The 16,698-nt window shown below is 36.7% G+C and overlaps 1 protein-coding gene across 5 annotated transcripts in view; it reads right to left on the reverse strand.

Annotated features, from left to right (window-relative positions):
- Positions 1 to 6,745: 6,745 nt before the first annotated feature.
- Positions 6,746 to 16,698, reverse strand: part of SPATA22 (spermatogenesis associated 22) — a 15,301-nt gene continuing 5,348 nt past the window's right edge. For 4 of the 5 annotated variants that reach the window (XM_019634660.1, XM_019634661.1, XM_019634664.1 and 1 more), the window contains 6 exons: positions 16,295 to 16,355; positions 16,070 to 16,165; positions 13,645 to 13,990; positions 11,875 to 12,004; positions 9,918 to 10,015; positions 6,746 to 7,077 (listed from right to left, as the gene is read on the reverse strand). In XM_019634660.1, coding sequence (XP_019490205.1) covers positions 6,886 to 7,077; positions 9,918 to 10,015; positions 11,875 to 12,004; positions 13,645 to 13,990; positions 16,070 to 16,165; positions 16,295 to 16,355 — 923 coding nt within the window. In that variant the 3' untranslated portion in view covers positions 6,746 to 6,885. The remainder of the gene's footprint in view (positions 7,078 to 9,917; positions 10,016 to 11,874; positions 12,005 to 13,644; positions 13,991 to 16,069; positions 16,166 to 16,294; positions 16,356 to 16,698) is intronic. The other variant, XM_019634665.1, reaches the window with a different exon arrangement.

The raw sequence follows: 16,698 nt of genomic DNA on the forward strand, positions 1-16,698 counted from the left end.
GGAAGAGCGCAATGATGGTGCCAACTTGGGCCAGTGAAGCAACGTCCTCCACAACTAGACTGAAGAACAAAAGGACAGCAACTTGTCTGCTCCCCTGCCGCCAATTTCCCAGTGCTGTTCCCATCACCCAATTCTCCAATTAAAAAAAAAATAGCACCCAGTTAATGCCAACGCTATTGTCCACAGGCTACACAGTGAGTTGCAAGAACATATGATGCTTTTAAAAATAAAGATTACTGGTCTCCCTCAGATAAATTTAATCACAATCTCTGAGAGGAGGGAGGCCTATGCAAAGGTTTTTAAAGCTCAAGATGATTCTAAAATAAAGCGACGTCTCAGAACTATTGTAATAAAGCCTACCTCAAGAGCTGCTATGTTAAAATTATACTATATTGAGGGAATACATTCCATAGGAAGTAATACTTAAAGGGTCTATTATTAATAAGAGGCTTATAACTGGTTAACAGTAATAAAATATTTCTAGATGTAGGGAAGTCTTGGGAGGCAGAGAAGTGGAGAAGAGGAGGGTTATCATACCTGAAAAACTCCCCTGCAGGACATCACATTACCTGGGAAATTAGGACCCTCAAGTTAGAAGGACCCTGAAAGTCCAGCTCTATCTTCCTCTGCCCAACATAACCAGTGTGTCTGAGGATGATTCCAGGACCCTAACCAAAGATCATTCTCCCCTTTATTCACTATGGCATGTGAAGTAACAGCCTTTGTAGCTGTCACCTGTTTCTGCAACATCCCTTCTCACATCTCCCATCCTACATATCCCTGTGCCAAGTGTTCTGGATCCCGGAGGAATCTAGATCCTGGAGGAACTCTTAACAATAAAGTAATTACCTGGGACTTCTCAGAACAAATGCTCTCAGAGTCCTGAAGCAGTGACTGATGACAGTCATTGAGCACGCCTAACTATACATTAAGGGAAAATAGGGATGGACAGAAGCTCTTGCACAGATGCTTAAACATTGCCTTGATGTACAGTCGTCCTGTGGGGCTGGAGCCTACATTTTGGGAGGTGAAATAGAATGGCTGGAGAAGCCATAAAAATAAGCAGGGACCAGACTGTGAATATCCTAAAATATCTTCAAGTGTAGGAGTTTAGGCTTTTTCCTCTGGGCAAGAAGAAGTCATCAGGGGTCTTTGAGTAGAGTACCACCATGAAAGACACATATTTTGGAAAGATTCCCAGGAGGCAGGATTTCTCACTACAACCCAATGCCCCATAAACACACTCCCAGGAGAGAGAGAAACCTACAGTTAATAAGGATTCGACTTCTATGACCCAATCATATGCAGATATATGGAAAGGACAAGAATAAAAGATAACTCTCCCAGATCACATTCAATTCTTCATCAGGCCAAGACAGAAAAAAACACCCAGGTTTGCATCCCACTGAGGTCCATCTAGCTTCTTACCTTTCTAGGAAAACCTTAACAGCACCCGCCACCACCGCTCTCTCTACTGCGCTCCACGTGTCAGACTACCTCCTGTTCCTGCTCTTCCTTACTCTGAAATTGGTCACAAGGCCATAGCTAACGTTATAACCTTCTTCCATACCTATTCCATGTTCCCTCTGTCATCATTTTAGTTGGATGGGGTTGTTTACATTCAACCTTCATTCCTTGAGAGCCTGAATCCTCAGTGTTATTGTCTTTATTTGGTTGCTATCATTTTCTATTAACTTTTATAAGTGATACCTCAAAGAATCTCCTGGATATCTGGCATGGTCTTTCCTTTCTTCCTGTGTAGAGAAACCCAATTTTCTACTGTTAATTTGGATTGAATTATCCCAGACAGTATGGTAACTCCTTTGTTTACCTGCTGGTTCAGTGAGCCAAAATGGCCAGGTGGCCACCTCAGCTTCCAGTAGAAGAGAACCATTGCAGCAATTCTGGTAGCATTCCTCCCTTGGGAAATGTATCAGACACTTCTTGTTCATGATTTCAGATGCTCTCAGACATAATTTTTTATTCCAGCCACAGGTGCAGTAACCAGTTCTGCACAAATTTCATCCAGGCTCACATAGATACAATCTAACTGCATTACCTCAGGCCTGCTCCACCTGGTTCTTGTGTCTTGCCTTGGGATGTCTCTGATTCCCTGGAGTGAAATATTATGGGAAGCCAGCTTAACACTCACACACACAAACTTAAGGTGTAGGGGAGATAATGACCTATCGGCCACCCCTTAAATAACAGGTGCTGGGAGCTGATGAATATATTCTCCCCTTGTTTTTACTAAAGTGGATGGTCTGTGATAAATTTCATCAAGCCTTATTCACTCCCAGTGGTGGCCAACTTAATAAGCCACCCCAGTATTTGCTCTCCCTTCTTCCTTATTTCCCCTCTCTATCCATTACTTCTCCTTGTAAGATAATCTCCCCAAATAAGCTACTAGCAAGTAAGACTTTCTCTCAGTCTCTGCTTTCTGGACAACTCAGGCTATGGCAGAAAGTAAGATCTCCAAGCCAGCAGAGCACAAAATGGAGGGTTGGAAGTGAAACTTCTGCGAGTACATTTGGTCTAATAATGACAGAGGTCAGTCCTGCTACCACCCCTTGATTCCCAGACTTGAGAATCATGGCTATAGGGAAAATGGCACCATATATGGGTTCCTGGCTCAAAGCATACACCATAATCTATAAGAGTTCACGCCAATCTTTCTGGATGTGATCTCCTGAGTGGTACCACAACTGAATCTTTACTACAGACAGTAACTGTAAAGCTAGAAAAGAGCTTCCTATCATTCTCTGCGTGCTCCTTTCATGCACCTTCCACGACACTCCTCCACCTTGTTTTTTAAAGCTGGGACTATAACCCCACCCCCTTCTCTTGCTTGATTCATAGAACGGTGAGCAAAAGAAATCTGAAGAATGGGTCAGGAAGAGGAAGGATGTAGAGAGGAAAGGCCACAGTGCTATGTGTTTCAGAAAGACAGGTCTGAGGAAATAGAGAATTAAATGTGCTGTGTGTGTGTGCACATATATATACTTAGAAATAATATAATATATGTGCAAGATTTTGTTTGTTTGTTTGTTTTAGCTGAGCCATCCTGCCACCTGTTGGCAGCTCCGTGGCAGTACAGCTCGGGCAATGAATCAAACCGGCGACCTTGTTGCTCAGAGCTCCCACTCCTGAGCGAACTCTTAACCAACTGAGCCACTCGGCAAGCAAGTGCAAGATTTTTATAAACAAATTTATAAAACTTATACTAAAAGACATATGATCTAAATATAATAAATAGACATGACATATTCCCTTAACAGGAAGATTCACTGTTAGATATATGTCCACTGTCCCCAGAGTAATTTATAAATTTGATGCAATCTTAATAGAAAGTCCAACAGGATTTTTTAAAAACAACAGACCTTGAGGAGATATCTATAAGAATACTTAAGAAAGGCCAGCCGAGTGGCACGTTGGTTAAGAGTTGGCTTGGGACGCCAGCTCTAAGCAGCAAGGCCACGGTTCGGATCCCACATGAGGGCCGGTGACACTGCGCCCTCTGCAGCTAACATCGTGAACAACAGCTCGACCTGGAGCTGGGCTGCCGTGAGTCGCTGGCGAGGGCATAGGCTGCAGTGGGGCTGGCTGGCAGCTGGCGTGCGCTTTCGTGAGCTGCCTTGAGCCATAAGCAGCCATCCAATGGCCAGCAAGCGACTGCCTCACCCAGAAGAGTGCAATGATAATACCAACACGGGCCAGTGAAGCAATGTCCTCCACAACTAGACTGAAAACAAAAGGAGAGCAAACTTGTCTGTTCCCCTTCCCCGATTCCCCAACGTTGTTCCCCTCCCCCAATTCCCCAATAAAATATTTTTTAAAGAATACTTAAGAAATCAATCAACAAGAGTTTTTTAAAAATCCATACATGTTTTATTTTATATTAATCATGGTATTTTAAATCAATAGGAAAATGATATATTATTCAACAGATGGCATTGGAATAAATAGCCACCTATTTGGAAAATAAAAATAAAGTTAAACCCCTATGCCTTGCAACCTATACAAAATAGTAACTTCCAAATTGATGAAAATGCTAAATATATAAAGTAGGACTACAAAATAAGAAAAATACATTTAAAACCTTAGTTTAAACCTCTAAATTTATTTTTTCCAGATGCTTCCCAGTGGTTCCAATACCACTTATTGTCTCTGTTTCTCGATTTTAGTTGCTACTTTTAGCACTAAGTTCTCTATATACTTGAGACTATTTCTGTACTTTAAATTCTGTTGTACTGACTTGTCTATTCATAAACCAGTACATTTTGCATGGATAAATGCCTTTATAATATGTGCTAGTTTTAAAATACATCTGCCATTTCTTTCCTTCAAATTGTGGAGCCTAATTCCCCTCTTCCTAAATGTGGTCCACCTTAATGACTCGCTTCTAACAAATCAAAATGTAGAAGTGATGTTATGTGACTTCAGAAGACAAGGTCATAAAAAGGACAGCTTCCACCTGGATACCGTATTTGCCGGTGTATAAGACGACTGGGCATATAAGACGACCCACTAACATTTCCACTCAAAATACAGAGTTTGTTATATACTTGCCGTATAAGACTACCCCCTCTTCCACACACCTTCCACACACCAAATAAAAGGTAAAACAATATTGGATTTGATTTGGCCCACTGAAGTGCAAACAAGCGTATTGTATTTCGTGTCACCACATAACCGTTTTGGCGATGTTGAGCCACCATGTCTGCTACATGTTTTTCGAGTTCTGGCCAGTGTGGGGTGCCTCTTCTTAATGCACACTTACCCCTTGGCATACTCTTTAATGCTTTCTCATTTGATTTCCAGTCCCCAACCATCTTTTCTGTTACTCCATATTGTCTTGCAGCAGCACAATTATTATTTTCCTTAGCAAAGTTTATAACTTTCAGTTTAAAATTTGCATCATACTTCTTTCTTTTGGCTGGTGCCATGATAGGGATGATAAGGGTTTGACTGGTCGACATTTTCTATGCTGTACTGTACAATGGTGCAGTATTGTGGTTGGCTGTTGGCTGTATACAAAGCCTGATTTGATTGGTCCCTGCTCCCTGTTTGCCCGCCCTGTCACTATAGCAGTCTGGTCCACCCTTGCATCAGCATCTCCCTGGGACCTCACTAGTGCGCAAGTGCGAGCTCTTCAACATTCTAACAGGCACCATGATAGCACAAAATCGCGAATCTTCAATGCATATGTAAAGAAATATACGGTAACCTGAATTTACCACACTCGCAAAATCGCATAACAGCAAAATCGCATAACAGCCGAGCATACACCCAGCAGCGCTGCTGATGCCTGAACGGTATGTGGAATGAAGTGGGCGGGCATCGGGAGGCCACTATGGCACGGGGCAAGCACTATGGGCAGTCTATCTGAAGTGTACCTGGCGTATAAGAGGACCCCCCACTTGGAGGCATATTTTTCAGGGCCAAAAAATCATCTTATACGCCAGCAAATACGGTAACTATTAATCACTCCAGGGGAAGCCAGCTACTATGTCATAAGGACACTCAAGCAGCTGTTTGGAAAGACCCACATAGCAGGAAACCGAGGCCTCTTGCCAACAGGAAGCACCCACCAGGCAGTATGTACATGAGCCACCTGGAAGTGGGTCTTCCTAAGGGGACTGTATGCCAAACTGTCCAGCCAAGCCACTCCTGAAATGCTGGCCCACTGAAACTGTGAGAGATAATAAATGTTTATTGTTTTAAGCCATTAATTTGGGGAGGGGGGTAATTAGCTGTGAAGCAATAGATAACTAATATATTTAAGGCTTTATAATATCCAATTAAACTATCCTCTATTGTTCTTTTTTTGGAGTTTTCCTGAGTACTCTCATTTATTTTTATATAACCTTTGGTATCAGCTTAATTTGTGTGTGTGTGTGTGTGTGTGTGTGTGTGTGTGTGTGTGTACATACACAGGGAAAAATTACGTTACAAATTAATGTGAGAAAAATCAACATCTTTGTTTTCCTAACCAAAAAAATGATTTTGCATTTGTCCAAGTCTTCTTTTCTACTTCATTAGTATTTTGAAGTTTTGTTCATATACTTTTCATATTTATCATTTAGTCTTGATTAGTCTTGGTATTTTTTCTATCTTAAATGGTATCTTTATCCATTTTGCACTCTAATGATTGTGAGTCATATAAATACCATCTACTGATGATTTCTGCATATTATGCTATTCTAGTGCCTTACCAAATTATCTCATTTTTGCAGTAGTTTGTCCGTTGACTTTCTTAGGTTTTTCACATATACAATTATATTATCTGCCAATAGCAATAATTCTCATACCTCAAATTTTTTCTTTTATCTAATATATTCTCTAGGTCCCAGAATATCAACTTCTTAAGTTCAGAGATTTTTATTAATTCATTAAGTGCTTTGTCTCCAGCACCTGAAACACTGCTTGGCACAGAGTATGTGCTCACTAAATATTTGAAGTAATTAAATAAACTCCATTTAGAGACTAGCAGCTTCAGTATAATGCTTAGTAACAGTACTAAGAGTGGGCACCCTTATCTTCTTGGTCATGACTTTAGTGGGAATGTCTCTATATTTTCCCATTAAACTTGATGTTGGCTTTTAGGCTGACTCAAATGTATTATTATCTCATGTTAAATAAGTATCCCTATTATACTGAGCGTTTTTATCTGAAATGGTTGTTGAATTTTAGAAAATGTACCATTTTTCTAAAAACAGTAAAATTATTTTTCAAAAACTCTTTACACATTTAAAAGGATTTAAATATTTTAATTCAACAAATGAAATACAGAAAAGCAGTGGTTACAAAACCATGGAGATTGTAATTTAAACCATAACAGAAAAGTGCTTTAAGTTATACTATTTAAACTTCCTTTATCACTATTTAAATTTCATTTATTGCATTAGTATAATACCTCATCTCAGCATCTGCAATTTTAACAAATGCTTGAAAAGTTTTTTGTTCAGAAACAGATGCCGGTCTGACAGAAACACATTTGAAAATATTCTTTTTCTGGTCATAGTTTCCAACACATCTATGAACTCGGCCTCTAATCAATCTTGGAAGTTCACGATCCTGTTATTTAAAAAGAAATATCAATAAAGTCACTTATTACTTCTCCTGAATTTCAACTTTTTGAAGCTAATAATATGATCATCTAAGTATGAATCACCCCAAAATGCTCTAAGTCCCTTACCTGAGTTAGGGCCTCACTGCTAACAAGACCATGATAGCTAGGTATACATGGGTGCCCTGTCAGAGGAAAGACTTTCACTTGGGTCAGGCTTCTTATAAGCTAGCAAGCTGCTGCTCCTTAAAATATTGACCAATTCTCAATCTAATGGCACATAAATTAGTCACTTCCCTTAGATTGAGTTCCACTTTCAATAGATGGCAGAAAGGTGGTTCAGACCAATTCTCCAGCTAAGAACAACTAGAATAGCTGGATGAAAGACTTAAAAATCTCCTCCTAGACATCACAGAGATGCCAAAGCAGTGAGGAATTACAGAGGCCCCATCTGGGAAAGCGCAGAAGTCTAGAATGGGGCTGATATTTGAGAATGTTTTTCCCTGGGGATATCTGTCAATTATAGTCAAGGCAGTTGAGAGTCTTAGAAACTGAGCAGAGCTTTTGGCAGGCTCAGCATGCTAGGAAGGAAAAAAATAGAGTCAGAGATCCCCAAGGAAAAGAGATTCTGGCAACCACACCCCAGGCTTAGGGTTGGGATGCAAAAGGAGTCTTAATGGGACTAGTAAACTGGAAAAAGACCAGCCAGCATCAAGTCCTCTCACTCATGAATAAATTTAAAGTATTCTGGGATTGCTTTCACTAAAACAGTCATAAAAAGCATGAACTATAAGGAAAATATTGATAATTGTTCAAAGGACTATATTAAAGTGAAGAATTTCTGTTCCTCAAAAGCCATCATTAAAACTGAAAAATCAAACCACGGAGTATGAGAAAAAATTTTCAATACACATAAAGGACAAAAAACTTGTACTTAGAATAGCTGTTTTTTTAAAAAAAAACTATAAATCAATAAGAAAAAGACAAATAATTCAATAGAAAAAAAAGAACATGAGCCTGAACAGACTTTACAAAAGAAGATATCTAAATGGCCAGTAAACATTCAAGGTGCTCAACCTCATTAATCACCAAGGAATTGCAGAGAAATGAGACAGCACTAAACACCTACTATTGAGAATAGCTAAAATAAAAAAGACTGATAGTATTATGTGTTGATAAGGCAAAGAAACTACAACTCACCTACACTGATTGTGAGTGTGTAAATTGCTACAACCCTTTGGAAAATTCTTTAGCAAGAACTACTGCATTAGAACACACACATGCACTATAATGCAGCAATTTTACTTCTAGGTACATACCCAACCGAAACGTATGCATATGCACAAGAGACATATACAAGAATGTTCACAGAACATTATTCGTAACAGCCAAACATCTAAAAACAACCCAGATGCCCACCAACAGTGGGACAGAAAATTAACTGGTATATTCAGACAACAGAATATTGTATGTAGAAATATAAATAAACAAACTATAGCTACATGCAACAACATAGATAAATCTTACAAACACTGTGTTGAGTGAAAGAAACCAGACATAAAAGAAGACATACCATATGATACTGTTTATATAAAGTTCAAAAAGAGGCAGAATTAATTTGATATTAAAAGTCAGTGGTAACTTTTAGATAGGAGACAGGAGGTAGTGAGTGGGAGGAAGCACATGGATGTATGGGGTGGCAGCAATGTCCTTTTCTTATCCTTGGTAATGTTCACTTTGTGATACTTCATAGAATTGTACAGTTATGACTTGTGCACTTTTCTGTATATGATATACTTCAATAAAGAAGTTTTTAAAAAGACTTATCAAACTAGAGAAAAAGAAACATTCAAGATATTTTAGAAATTAGCAACAATTACCATTTCTCGATCATTTACTATGTGTCAGATGCTATACATCAATGTTTTATCACCTAATCTCCAAAACAAGTTCTCAAAGTAAGAATTAGTCTCCCCATTTTACAGATAAAAAAAACTGAAGCTGAGAAAGTTTAAGCAGCTTACTCAAGGTCATAAAGCTAGTAAATGGTGGAGTAAAAACTGGAATACATGTCTGACTGCAGAATTGCAGTCAATTTCAGAATTCATGCCAAACTTTTACCAAGTGTGTAAGTCTTATAAGGTCTCCAGACTCCCTTGTGATCTTCAGCTTCCTTTGTCACCCCAGACTTTTTTCTCATCAAGCCTTTTCTTCCTTATATCCCAGTCCACTCTTTGCCTTCCCCCAACTTCAGAACTACTACCCTTACCCCCATCACTTACTAACTCTACACTCTGTAATTATAAAACTATTTGCAGTTTCCTGTACAATCCAGGCTCTCTCTTAGCTTCATGTCTTTGAATATGCTACTCTCTCAACTTAGAGTACATTCCTCCCTACCTCTTTCCTTCTCCCCACACACTTTGGCTTAATTTACTGGTTCTTAATATCTAAAATAAAGTAAGTTACTACATTCTTCGAAAACCTTTCCCTGATCTTCCTGCCTACTTCTATAGCACCTTACACATACCTGTCTCATACCATTTATCATACCACAGTGTAACATTTATGTCTTTCTACCTGAGATTATAAACTCTTTGCGAGAAAGAGCCATTTACCACTTATATTCCAATTTGCATCCATTGCATCTAGCATAGTGCCTGGCACATAGTAGGTTCTCCATATTAGTTGAACAAATAAACAACTTTAATATCAGAACTAAAACTAAACAAAATGGTGAAGATACTACTAAAGTGTTAACAGAATTTCTACTGCAATGCAATTACAGCCTGCATTTGTACGTTTTGTTGGCATATGCTTTGCAAAGAATACTTAGACAAATACTCACTATTTCATAAAATACACAAGGCAGGATATTTTTCCCATCTCTCATAAGAAAAGTCTTTGAATAATGTGGTCCATGTGTAACAGCTGAATCAAGAACAGCTAAGCAACATTGAAATGAGGAAAAATCAATGCTGGTAAAATGCAAGTAAAATTTAACCAAGAGGAGTTGACATTTAAATAACTATTCCCACACCAACCTTTCTCAGTTTTATTTATACACTAATAAAGAAGACATTTCAAGAGGAAAAGATATTTCTGAAACTGGTTTATACTAAGAGAAACAAAATTTCTGACCCTCTTCAACTTAGGTATAGGTTATATGCAAAAGTTCATACAACTGACAGTAGTTGGCCATCTGAAGCTTTTTCTTAGAATGTATTCTATAGAGTAGTTAAATCCCCACACTAGTTTACTACATTATAATAATAAAATACACACATATGACAAATAAGCATCATGGTTTAATGAAAAAAACACATTGAATTAAAATCAGAAGGAATGCATTGGAGTCCCAGTTCTTCAATTTACTAAATTGAGCTAATTGTTTAACCTCTTTCAAATCTGTCTCACCTATAAAATGCAAATAAATCATTTTTATCTCAAGGAATTATCAATTAAGCGCATTATTTATTCCTTTAGTAACCATCTGTTGAATACTAATCATAAACATTTGTTATTTTGAGATCAGCCTCCATTTCTCCTAATAATACACAGATTTTCCTTTAGGAAACCTCTCCTATGCCATATGATTGGAATGGAATTTGTCTCCATGCCCAGATGCAGGAGTGATGTGAGATTGACTTAAACCAAACAGTGTATCCTATTCCACAGCTACAGAGTTAAGGGTTTAGGTAATGGGCTTATTGCTCAGTCAGAAATTATGATATGCAAGGGGTCATTTGCTAGTTTCTGGGAAAGAACAACCAGAAGAAACTATCGAAGAATGTGACAGTGTGGTTTAAGGATGGGTGGTATAGAGAACTTTGATAATCATCTTAATACCAAAAGGGAAGAATAAGAAGCTGCTAGAGACTACAATTGGGGCTTCAGGGTGAAGACAATACTGTAACAGAACTGAAAATGGCTAAATCTTAAAAACATTATGCTGGATGAAAATGTAAACTGTATATTTTAAAACACATGAAACAATAAAAAGTGTATATATAAATTTATGAAGTCAGATAGACACAGTAAAATTATAAAAGCATGGACAGGAAAGATACCACAGTAATTAGCTCTAAAGAAGAAAAATGGATAGGAGTTTCAAATATATCTATAACATGGATATATGGATATTATATTCTCTATATTTTTCTGTATGTTTCGAATATTTCATAGTTTAAAATAAACATTTATTTTACTTCAACTATTGAAAGAAATATGTTTTGAATCTTTACCTCTTGTGTATCTCTTCATTCTAGGTAAAATCAAATTCCAGAAACATTCTACAAAACTCTCCTCCTCTTAAATATTAATTTAGAAAACAGATTAATTGTAGGGTGTCTACTCATATCAGTAAAGGATTCTTTACAAATGTTATTTCAGAGTATTTAAAATATGATTTAATTTATATACAAAATTACTACTGGGTTTAGTGTAATCTAGTAGAAAGAACTATATTGATAATATGGAGACTTGGATTCTAGATCTATTTTTGCTGCTAAATAGTTTTGTGATTTTAGTCAAGTCTACCTTAATTATTTGCCCCATTTCCTTATCTACCCCAAGGTTTGAGTTGGATTACTTGTAAGAATCCAGTTTTAACATTACAAATCAGAAGAATATTACCATAAATAACCAAGTACATGACAGGTCCAGGTACTGAAGAAGATCCTAAATAACCATAATTCCTTTTACAAAGTTATATTTTTCTTTAATATCTCTTATGTATTCCTATTGATATTCAAAACTATTGTCCAAATAGTATTACTGAAGTATTTTTGAAGTATTATACTTACCCAATATTTCAAAAAGAAGTACAGTTTTTTGTGCATGTTCACACCAGTACTTCATGCTTTCAATAACTGCAGATATAATTCTTAAAGAATTATCTTTTTCCTTAATCTTTAACGGATACAATGAGACATCCTTTTGAAAAACAAAGTCATAGCATTAGAAAAACCTTTCATATCTTTCATCATACTCTTTCACTTCCTTTGTAAAGATTCTAGGTTCTTATAATAGCAAATGTGTAAAATATGTAAAAAATAACAACTATTGGAAATTTTAGTACAGTTACTCCCCTAAATAATGTCATCATTAGCATTTTATAGGAGAGAATAGCATGCACTTGGAGATAATTAATCAAGAAGAGAATGATTTATATGGGCATTCATTGCTTTATTCATTTGTTCATTTGTCAATATTTTTAAAGTATCATGTGCCAATCCTCTAATAAACACAGGTGAGCAAAATACAATGCCTTTCCCTAATGTGCTCCCTTTAGGATGCAAGTCAGACACATTCATTCATTCATTCCAAAAGTACTTATTGGCACCTACTAAGTGTCAAATGTAGCTAAAGAAGAAATGACAGCGAACAGACAACATATCTACCCTCATAGATTTTTCTGTCCAATGGGGAATTCATAAAATAAACAATTAAAATATAATAGAATGTCAGAAATTGATATATCCTATGCATGAAAAAAAGCAGAGTAAAAGGTTAAAAAGAGGCAGAAATTATTAAATAGGTTGCTATATTAGTCATATTTCCAGCAAAAAAACCCCCAAACAAACCAGAATTTACCCTAGATGGCTCATTAAAAAGGCTGCTTACAGGCATACAGGTAGAACAAACACAAGGTACTTAAGCACTCAAAAGACTAACAACAATAAGAAACTTCTACCATTCCTAGGCTTAAAGGACAAGGGGAAGAAATAAAATTACCAAACCTGTGTAAGTTGGACTCCTGGAGGGGCTATATCATACAGGAACACACAGCTATTGCCTGCGATGCAACATTTAAGCAGGGAGGGAACAGGAAAACCCAACTTCTCTCCCACCCTTTGATGTCTTGCCAATGAATCCCACCAGCTGAACCCTAACAGAATTCAGCTAAGGGATCCCACGTCATAGTTTGCTGACGTTTGCTCTAATCTGGTATTATTTTACCTTTCTAGTCTCATATTCCATGTTCCACTAATTCACCAATGCACTTGCCATTTCAGACTCTTCCCAATTGTCTAAACATGATATACACTCTGCTGTCTGTTTTTGTTAACTTTTATTGGAACATGCCACACTCACCCATTAATGTGTGAGTGTGGCTGCTTTTAAGCATCAATGGCAGAGTGGAGTAGTATAGTTGAGTAGTTACAAGAGAGACAATATGGCCCATAAAGCCAAAAATATTTGCTATCTTGCCCTTTACAGAAAGTTTGTTGACCCTTGTTACAAAAAAAACTTTGACATATGAAGGGGTTGGAGAATTTCTGCAACTACTGGATACACTGACACCATCTCAATAATTAGCAAACAGTGAGATTCAGAACCCAGGAGGATACTCTAAAGCAACTATGAAAAGCAGCCATTCACAATTTCTTAGAAAATATTTTGGAAACCAACATTCTCTCACTCCAATGGAACTGGATATTTGTGCTAATCAAGTAATGCATGCCATGGGATTGATTTCAAATGGTTTTATCTCTGTAATTTTCTAAATAATTTATTTCATATTTTTAAAATGTAAATACAAAAATGCAAATAATTCATATTTAAAAGTTTACCTTGAGAGTGTTTTCTTCTGGATTATTCTCCAACAATTTTTTCTCAGGTTGATTTTGTTGGAAATTGGGCTTAAATCCCTGTAATGCACTGTTTTTGTCTAGACTTCTCATTGTGGAGCCAGATATTTTTGAAGAATATGTTTGTCTGAGTACTTCAGTTTCTCTTTGGTGAAATAAGTTAGGAGGTTCAGATATTCTTAATTGTTTCTGTTGTTGAGCTCCCAAACTCATACTTGGACAAGAATTTACTCCATCATTTGCCACTAGGTTTGTTCTTTTGCATTGAGGCCTAAATTCATTTCTATCCCAAGTGGTCAAGCTGGTATTTTTGTTTCTATCTCCATAGCTGTAATAGTTTTTATAAAAATTAGTATGAGTTTTTGTTTCTATATACTTTGTCTTAACTAAAAGAAAATGAAAATTTACATTTATATGGTAAGTTGTGGTTTATAAACTACTTTGTAACTACTAGTTAAAAATTCTAAATACATCATCACAACAACCCTACATTATATTATACCTCTCTTTTCAGGTGAAGTGACTGAGGCTTAGGAAGGAAGTAACTTTTACAAAGTCCTATAGCAATCCAGAACCTAGAGAACCTTAGCACCCAACTCAGAGTCCAATGCTATTAAAGTATATTTTTAAACTATACAAGCCTTCATACGTGTATAACTGGTTGTCTCTGAGTAGTAAGATTTTGAGGACTTTTGCTTTTTTCTTTACATATGTAGGTTTAAATATTCTATAAAGTAAAATTTTAAGAAGGTAAATTAATGGCTTGTCAGTGATTTTAAATCAAAAGAATAAACACAGACAGCAATTTTATTTTCAATAGAAACAATTTTTTCTTTCCTCTCTCATGGCTGTGGAAATTACTTTTATTATTCATAGTTTAAAAAGTTTCTTTCAGCTTCACAGCTCCTTATTGGTAATAGCCATCTGCAACTTCCACCAACATTTTTGCTCAGGAGGTGCTCCTAGCCTAGACGAGCCCTAGGAGAACTATGGTCCTTTGACCTCACTGGGCATGCCCACACACTTCAGCAGCCAATCCAGCTCAGCCGGGTCCTCAACATCCCAACCAGACCATGGGGCCTAAGTTGCAGTGGCTCCTCACAGGGCAGGGAGCAGTGTGTCACTCAGATCCTTTTCCTTGGGGACAAAGATAGGGTCCATATTCAGTGAGTTCCCTAGAACAAGCTGTTGTTGGGGGCAGATGGATGTGAAGGTAAAGCTTAGATTCTGAACCTAAGCATAGAACCAGTTAAAAGATCTTCAGCAGATTACTAACTGCCTACTTGGGGTTTCAGTGTTTTCTGTTCCTGGATTTCCTGTTGTTATATTCCAGTGGTCTGACAGATCATCTATTATTTCAAATTAGAATATCAAATACTGGGTTTCTCTCTAGATTACAATCTGTTTCCTAACTCTAATGCCTATCAGAACAGACTTTCTCTTTAGCACCTGCAGCTGGAACTATGCCTCCAAGGACCATCTCAAACCATGAATAGGCCTAGTTTCAAGCCCTGAATAATAACCAAGGAAACTAGCATGAGTAATAAAGTCAAAACTCAGTTTTTAAAAATAAAAATATTGTTTGGATGTATTTATTAACCACTTCATTAAAAGTTTGCCCCTTTTTAAAAAAATACAGTATCTTAAATAAAAGCGAAGGTAATATTTAACTTCATAGAGTTATTGTAAGGATTATTAAAATAGGATATGGAAGCATTAAACAGTGACTGAAATATGATATATGTTTGGCACTGTTTTTCCAATACTTTGTTCCCCAAATTATTTCCTTCTATAGTTGCCATTTACCCAAGAATACTAAAATCCAACCTAAAAAATAATCCATGTTGTTTTTCTATCCATTTTCTCATAATATTTAGGAATTAAATTTAAATCCTTATGGCAATGACTCAGAAGTACCCTCACCATCTTCCTTGATGGTCCTTTTCAGATGCATATGCATTTCAGTCTTCATCTTTCTTTCTTATTCTGTTCTATTTACCTTGAAGCAGACTGTCTTACTAGAGTAAAATTGAGCATTCTATTTGGTTTCCAATTTCTAATATAGCCAACATTAAGATACAGCTATTCCTGACTCTGTACCTATTGTCAGTTAGACCATTGATGATCCATAGCAAAATCTTAAATTCATTTTGATACATACTGGCAGAAATTTCATTATAAAATGAGGAATTCTTTGGACACATAATCATTGCCACAATTTATCTAAAGTTTTCTTAACTACTTTTATAAAATATAGCTAATATTGATATAGTCATTAAGTATAGAAATTTCCTAAATGTAATTCTAAGAAAGGAGGAAGAGATGAGGAGAAGAGAAGGGAGGAGAGGAAGAGAGGGAAAGGAGAAGAAGGGCTAGAAGAAGAAAGAGAAATCTTAAGTAGACTCACCTCCAACCACTCTTGCTTCTTTCAGTATTTGATTGAATAGACTTAGACACAGAATCTTGACTTCTCAGGGGATGAGAAACTGAATGTGGTATTTGCCTTTCGAGGAAACGTATCTTATTATTAAATATTAAAAATTTATTTCCAAATTGAGAAATGTAAAATATACATAGGACAACATCAGTCAGTAACAAACATGCATTCATTGATGTATATTTTTCTACATACCCTGTGTTCATTGTTTTCGTTAAAGGAGGCAACTCTGGATTCATTACTTCCCAAGCCGAATCTCAAAGGATATAAGTAACGAAAAAAAAGTAAAATAGGTAACATTTAAAAAAAATTATCTCAAACTTTGGGGGTTGAAAGCTTGAAGAAGAACTTAACGATATGGACTTGTTCAACATCACTTTACTGGAATTTCTTGCAGCCTGCCTTATTATTTTTTTTTACAGCAAAAACTTTTTTATTGCGAAATACACATTTTTAAAATTATTTTCAGCTGTACAACACAGTGCAATAGTTATACCTTTTACCCCTCGAAGTGACAACCCCCTCCCCCAATCTGCTGCCCCATTCCCCCCCAATATCATACATATCTATTACAATTCCCTTGACTCCACTCCCACACT

This window comes from Hipposideros armiger, unplaced genomic scaffold, assembly GCF_001890085.2.
Source record: "Hipposideros armiger isolate ML-2016 unplaced genomic scaffold, ASM189008v1 scaffold_1792, whole genome shotgun sequence".
In the NCBI taxonomy this organism is placed as follows: Eukaryota; Metazoa; Chordata; class Mammalia; order Chiroptera; family Hipposideridae; genus Hipposideros; species Hipposideros armiger.